General features: G+C 33.9%; 1 protein-coding gene across 1 annotated transcript; it reads left to right on the forward strand.

Moving 5' to 3' along the window:
• The first annotated feature begins 784 nt into the window (after positions 1-784).
• Positions 785-2078, forward strand: LOC125199493. The gene is made up of 5 exons (XM_048097479.1): positions 785-872; positions 942-1049; positions 1144-1226; positions 1309-1425; positions 1686-2078. Exons 2-5 carry the CDS (start codon positions 1034-1036, stop codon positions 1983-1985), a joined length of 516 nt encoding a protein of 171 aa, XP_047953436.1. The 5' UTR covers positions 785-872; positions 942-1033; the 3' UTR covers positions 1986-2078.
• Positions 2079-6993: the final 4915 nt, after the last annotated feature.

Genomic DNA, 6993 nt, shown 5'->3' on the forward strand with positions numbered 1-6993 from the left:
GGTTGTCAACTTCAGACAAGAAGCTGCTCCCTATCCTCCTCCCAAAACCTTCACCTTTTTTCATGACACAACACCTGAATTGCCAATCACAACCTCTAAAAAACAAGCATTCAAGGGCTTCCTCCCAAAGTGAAATCGACACGGGATCATCCCCCTTTTTAGGGTCGCTTGTCTAGAAAATTCCGGGCTCTCGGGGGAGGCCATCGGATGGATCAAGAAAAAACCCCATCAAAAAGATCGAATCCTTGCATTTGACACTCAATCCGGAAAAGGGATACCAAAAAGTAGCAAATTTCCTGTGAAGAAGCATGTATATACATACATACATTCCCCTTTTTGTGATGGAAATAAAAAAATAGTTAGTTTGGCTAATTGTTGTGATGATTTTGTGCAGTGTAGGATTGTGGAGCAAGCACATGATGAGGGAGGCGGGGACGTGGAGAGGAGGCGAAAAAGGGAATCGAGGATGTATTGAATTTGTCTGATCAGCATCTTTGTAGAATGAGCTCCTCGAGAAGGAAGCGATGGATCTCTTCGTTGGCGTACAGCGAGAATCCAGCTTCCGGGATCCTTACTTCAACTCTTCCGAGTTGAAGAAGCGAACGTTGGCGCCTACAAACATCTTTACGTGATAGAAGCCCCCCAAAGTGGATATGAAACGCAGAGCAAACGCTGCGTTTCTGATCCGTAGGCTTAGGTGATTCCCTCAACACTATCTTTGAAATCTCTTGTGTTTTCCCTCTTTATGATTGTGATTGTGATTGAATACAGGATTCTCTTGGGACAAGCTAGCATCTTTGAAGTTGGATGGTTTAAGTCATCATCAGAAACTTGCATTCTGGATTAACATCTATAATTCTTGTGTTATGAATGTAAGCTCACCATATTTATTGTGAATTTAACCGAGGATGCTCGTCGTTATAACCATATCCGGCTTTCAGGGATTCTTGCAGGATGGAATACTGGAGAGTCCTGAAACGACCGTGGTACAAATGCAAAAGGCAAGACCAAATTCACCTTCCAACTTTTCTAAATGTACATCACTAAAAGTAATGAACCACATTTACTATGAGTTTGCTTAATTTGATCTATTGATCAAGCTCAAATCATCAGACTAGCTCACGCCATCGATGATTTCTGCAGGCAACGATAAAGGTTGGGGGTACGTGCTAAACGCACTCACAATAGAGCACCTTATCTTGAGACTTCCATATCACTTAAAATATGTGAGTGAGTAGAACTTGCTTTTATGTGATGGTACTAAGTTTGTTAAGCTTTGAGAATTCTAACACCTAATTCTGCTTTTAGACGTGCACAAAGTCGATCAGGAATGACGAGAAGGATATCAGCAAGATGCTCGGTTTGGAGTGGTCGGAACCATTAGTCACATTTGCCCTCTCCTCCGGAAGTTGGTCCTGCCCTGCGGTAAGTCCAATTGCACATTTTATAACTCATGTTCCGTTTCTCCAATTTTATTTACGTCTCGTTTGACATAATTCAGCGACAAAACAGAGTCATCTCGTTAAATTTTTAGATGAATCATAGTCATTTTATTGCAAGAGATCATCAACATTGATCCCAAATGCTAATCTAACAATGGTGCCACATGTTCCATATCATTGCCACTAGCTACCAAAAATGCATATAAATGACATCTAAGATTCTGATTCTTATGTTAAATTCAGTTGAGGGTATACACCGCATCCCAAATCGAGAGCGAGTTGGAGGCAGCGAAGAAGGCTTACCTACAAGCAGCAGTAGGCATATCAGCAGTATCGAACAAGCTGGTAGTTCCGAAGCTGCTGGATTGGTATCTTCTCGACTTTGCAAAGGAGATGGACGCGTTGTTCGACTGGATCTGCTTGCAGCTTCCGGATGAGCTCAGGAACGAAGCAGTGCAATGCCTCGGGAGCAAGCCTTGTACATCGGAGTTGGTTGAGGTGACACCATACAATTTTAGTTTCAGATACCTTGTACATCGATGACATTGTTAGGAAAGAATACAGGACAATATACTCAAAGAGAATAATTATTCTACATTACATCAATAAACCAGAACCTATTTTATTGTTGACTTATATTATTTCATGCAAATTTTATTTGTATCATTTCTATTAGTCTGTGTTTGATTCATGGAATTGGAGGTGTGGACTATTTGGATTTGGAATTGAAATTTCAATTCCACGATTTGAATTCTATATTAAAAGTAGAAAAGTGAAATTCCAAATATAAAGTCATATAGTTTCATTATATATCCACAACACACTTCACAACACACTGCACACACGGCATCATTTCACATATATTACACGCGTTTCACACTACACACGCATTTCACACACAATAATGCACTACATACACCACACACACGTATCAATTACTTCATTTTACCAAGCATTTTATTTGGAATTTCTTTTAATTCAATATCATAGAATTTCAATTATGTGTACCAAATAGAGCATTAGAGTTTGAAAAATCACATTTAACTTCAAAACGTCGAACTTCTAATCCGTGACTTGTGCCAAAACTAAACTATAACTAACTTGTGACATTATTATAAATTTAATTATAACATGAATTTTGTGAAACATAACAGGCATGCAATACATAATAGTAGTATTATTTTTATTGCCCATATTAAATTTTCAAGGGAAACAATGAAATGTTTATAAAAATGTAGAGTTCTTATAATTGGTATAAATATTCATGATTATGAAACACCACGTCCAATTTCCTGGGATTTAACTCTATGCGATTATGGTAATTATATTTACTATTAATTTAATTTTTACCACTATATAAGAGTGAGATGGTAGTGATAAAACGCATATTCTATATATCAGATAGCTTTTAAACTATTCAACATAAAGTCAACACATTGCGAAATTTAAAATTTTGATCTCAACCCTAACCGTCTGGCCGCTGTTGACATTTTCTGACGGTTATTTTATCATCTCGCTGATATTTTCTAACTAGTCACATCATAATTGCTTTAACAATATTTAATTAGATTGATACATCTCTAATAAGATAGTATTGATGATGTAATGCAACATTGCAACTTGACGCGAAACGGTTCAGTCCAAAAATAGATGAGTATTTCAAGGTTGGATAATATTTCTACTACAAAAATTATTCTTATTCAAGTATGAGCATATAGTAGAAGGATTGTACTAAAATGACAACCTACCATCAATGAGGACCCTTAGTTTTAGGAGTAGATTCAACCTTAGCTTGCCACATGGCAGCTTGCTTGTTATCTCGATTTCATATGCAGACGCTTTGAACATATGTCGAGTTGCTTTGCCTATATGTCGCAGATGCTTGTCATGGATCGCAGATGCTTTGTCGTAGATTGTCATTTTAACTATTGTATCACCATAGTACTCGATTTTATCTCGATTACTTGAAACCATATGCCGAATTGATTACTCATGTATTAAAATTACTCCCTCCGTCCCTAAAAGTTTGTCACATATTTCCTTTTTCGCCTGTCCCTAAAAATTTGTCACCTTTCACTTTTTTCCATTTTTGGTAGTGGATCTCACATTCCACTAACTCATTCTCACTTATATGTTTTAGAACTAATACTCCCTCCGTCCCACAAAAAATGTCACACTTTCCTTTTTAGTTTTTCCACAAATAATGTCACATTTTCATTTTTCTAAAACTTCTCTTTCATATAAATAAAAAAAATATATTTTCTCTGTCCATTTAATATACAAAACAAAACCTCCTAGTCATTGGCCCCACAAGTGTGACACTTTTGTGGGACGGAAGGAGTATATAAAGTATGACCCACATGCTACTAACTTTTTCAACCCACTTTCTATTATATTTCTTAAAATCCGTGCCGAGTCAAATCGTGTTAAATTTTAAGGGACGAAGGAAGTACTGTATTTACCTAAGTTGTCACTCTAAGAGTGTGCACCTAATGCACCCCTATAGTAGAATTACCAAAAACAAAACGGTTACAAGTTACAACACACACTTTATACTTATGAGATTTGGACCCAAATTATTGAATATAAAATAAGGCACATATTCGATGTGCAATTACCAACATATCCCATTTTAGCTAGTGCACTATATTTGTTATATTTGTAGGAATGAGCAAAATAGCCGAAAATTGAATATCCGATCTAAATCAAATTAAAATTTAAAATTTGGTTTGATTTTTTAGTTTTTTCGGTTAGGTTCGGTTGGTATAAACTTTTGGTTAATATTGATTTTTCGTTCGATTTAGATCAAAATTTTTTTTAAAAAACGAATTACTTTATATTATACCTAAAAATAAATTCTATTTGTGGTGATTTATATTAATAAATGTAATATTATTTGGATTTATAAAGATTGTAATTCTTGTGTTAATTATATAAAATTAACTTTTGAATTTTGGATTTTTTTGGATATATTGTGCAGGTTTTTCGAGTTGAACTTTGTAGTTAGGATTTCAATTTTTAGACATTTTTAGATATATTTATGAAATTTTAGCTTTTCTGTCTGGATAAGTTTTTATAGTTCGAAATTCATATTTTTGAATTTGTTTTCTTCAGAGTTCAGATAGTTTGGTTCAGTTTTCATTCACAAAAAGATATAGACAAAGTAATGAGATGTCTTAGGCAGCAATTTAAATAATTGGGCTGAAAGGTTATTTGAGAGGGTTCAGCCGAAGTAAAGAATAGTTGGGCTGCCTAATTAAATGGAGTATATGAAAGTTGGGGTGGGAATTAATTTCAAGTTGGGCTGGCTGAATTAATTTAGCTTCTGGGCTAAATGGAATTTTAGAAAAAAGGAAGAGAAAGGTTGGGATGGATTTATTTAATTTGAGATTCTTTTCTGAGAAGGAAAATGGACGAGTAGGATTCTGGGGACGCGGGTGGCCGGTTGGCACGAACGACGCCTTGGGCGGTCGTGAAAAATCGAAAGAAAGGCTATCTTCGCAAATTAAGGATTTTAAAAGAATGAGGTGGGCTTTTTGAAGTAAAGTATATTCATGGGTTTGATTTAAATCAATTTATTTTTCTAGCAAGTTTTATGAGAAATTAAATGTGATGTATTATGTGGGCTTTATTATCTTATATCTTTACGGGGGCTTTCGGTTTAAAATATAATTATTAATGTGAATTTTCTGCGGAAGTGATATTTTATGCTACAAGTATGTGTCTAAAGTGAAAGTGATATGCGTATATTATGTGATACTACGTGTTGCTTTGTGAGGTGTTTACGAATATCTCGCTTTGCCTGTCACACACCCCAACCCTCGACGTACACATTTATAATAAACAAATATTCTTTTTGTTCACAAATAAAAAAATCATAAAATAGGAACAACTCCATTTCTACTTTTTCTCGTTCTTACTTTACTCTCTCCATAGTAATTCACAAAACAGGTATATAATCATACACAATACAAAATATATATCATAAATAATTTCATATTCATATGCATATGCATATGCTTCGTGTTCCTTTTTATTATTATGTGACTGGATCATGCCCCGTATCCGCCTAATTTCCATTGTATACGACCCATAGGTCCCTTTATTTATTTGACTTTTTCAGAGTCCCTCTTAGCATTTTGTATTGACCTTTCCACGAAGGTCCATCTTTGCTCTTTTGTTTGACCCGTAGGTCTATTGTCATGGTATATCGATACGTGACAAGACCGTCACATATCCTCTTTAATCTTATGATTCAAATAATGTTAATATCATATTAAAACATATCTATTGCACCACTCACATATCCAAGTCATATTCCACCAAATAATTCCAATACAACATATAAAACATATTCATTGCATTCATAGCATATACCTATCATATTCTGCCACCAATATCATATAGCATATAGCCCTGTAAGGTTAAAATCATATAATCCAAATATTCATTTCAATACAATACATAGCAATCAACTATTATAATACATGTAAATTAAATATATAATACATGTAAATTAAATGTGTGATTTATAGCACATCTTATTTTCAATAAGTAAACTAGCATGAACCCTTATTCCCGATCAACTATCATCAATCCTCACAAATTTTCTTTTTATTCTTTCTTTTCCTCCTCTCCAAAAACTCGACCCTCTCGTTTTTATTTTCAAGAGTCCTCCCCTGCTCTGATTCATTCCCCTATAAAAACCCTCTACTCCCTCAGGTTATTATTTTCATATTTGATAAGATCATTAAACCGACTCTTATTTATAGTAAATAATAGTATAGTTTTTGACGTGGACTTCATATGTTGATTCCACCATTTAACTAATCTATTTGGATTGTTAAGTATTTACACATGTGGCTCCAAAATAAATCATTATTCCTAATTTTATAGTCATGTATAAATATATACCTCGTCAGTTACATGAGTCATTTTTACTGTTTTGAAAAAAATAATAAATAGTAAAGTGGAAAGAAAGAAAGTAAGAGAGAAATAATGTAGAGAAGAGTCTTAACTATAGTATTCTCTTTTTTACTTTATTTAATCTCCACTTTAACTATTTAATATTATTTTTTCAAAACGAATGCGAAAAGAAGTGACTCAAGTAACGTGGGACGAGGAGTATATAATATTGTATATATATATTTACGTGTACATTATATCACATGCATACACTTAACTATTTATTTACTAAAAATATTCAAGAATATAGATCTTAAATAATTTATTATGTATTGATTTTAGTTTAATCTCTATGGTATTCAGTTAATATGTCTAGTATGCAAATAATGATATAATATATAAAATAATGCATATATTGGTCAAGGATGTTACATTGCCGATACGATATTTTACGATGCTCGGCTTTGACCGATAAATACAAATTACATCTCAAGAATGTTGCATGAGAAAAATGAAAATGGTAGTTGAGCTACGAAAGATATTCATTCATCGATCAGAATTTCGAGATCAAATTCTATACTCCCTCCCTGGCGGAACCAGAAAATTGTACAAGCGGGCTGAAATTTAAAAAAAATATATAAATATA

The sequence above is a fragment of the Salvia hispanica genome, unplaced genomic scaffold, assembly GCF_023119035.1.
Source record: "Salvia hispanica cultivar TCC Black 2014 unplaced genomic scaffold, UniMelb_Shisp_WGS_1.0 HiC_scaffold_520, whole genome shotgun sequence".
NCBI lineage: Eukaryota > Viridiplantae > Streptophyta > Magnoliopsida > Lamiales > Lamiaceae > Salvia > Salvia hispanica.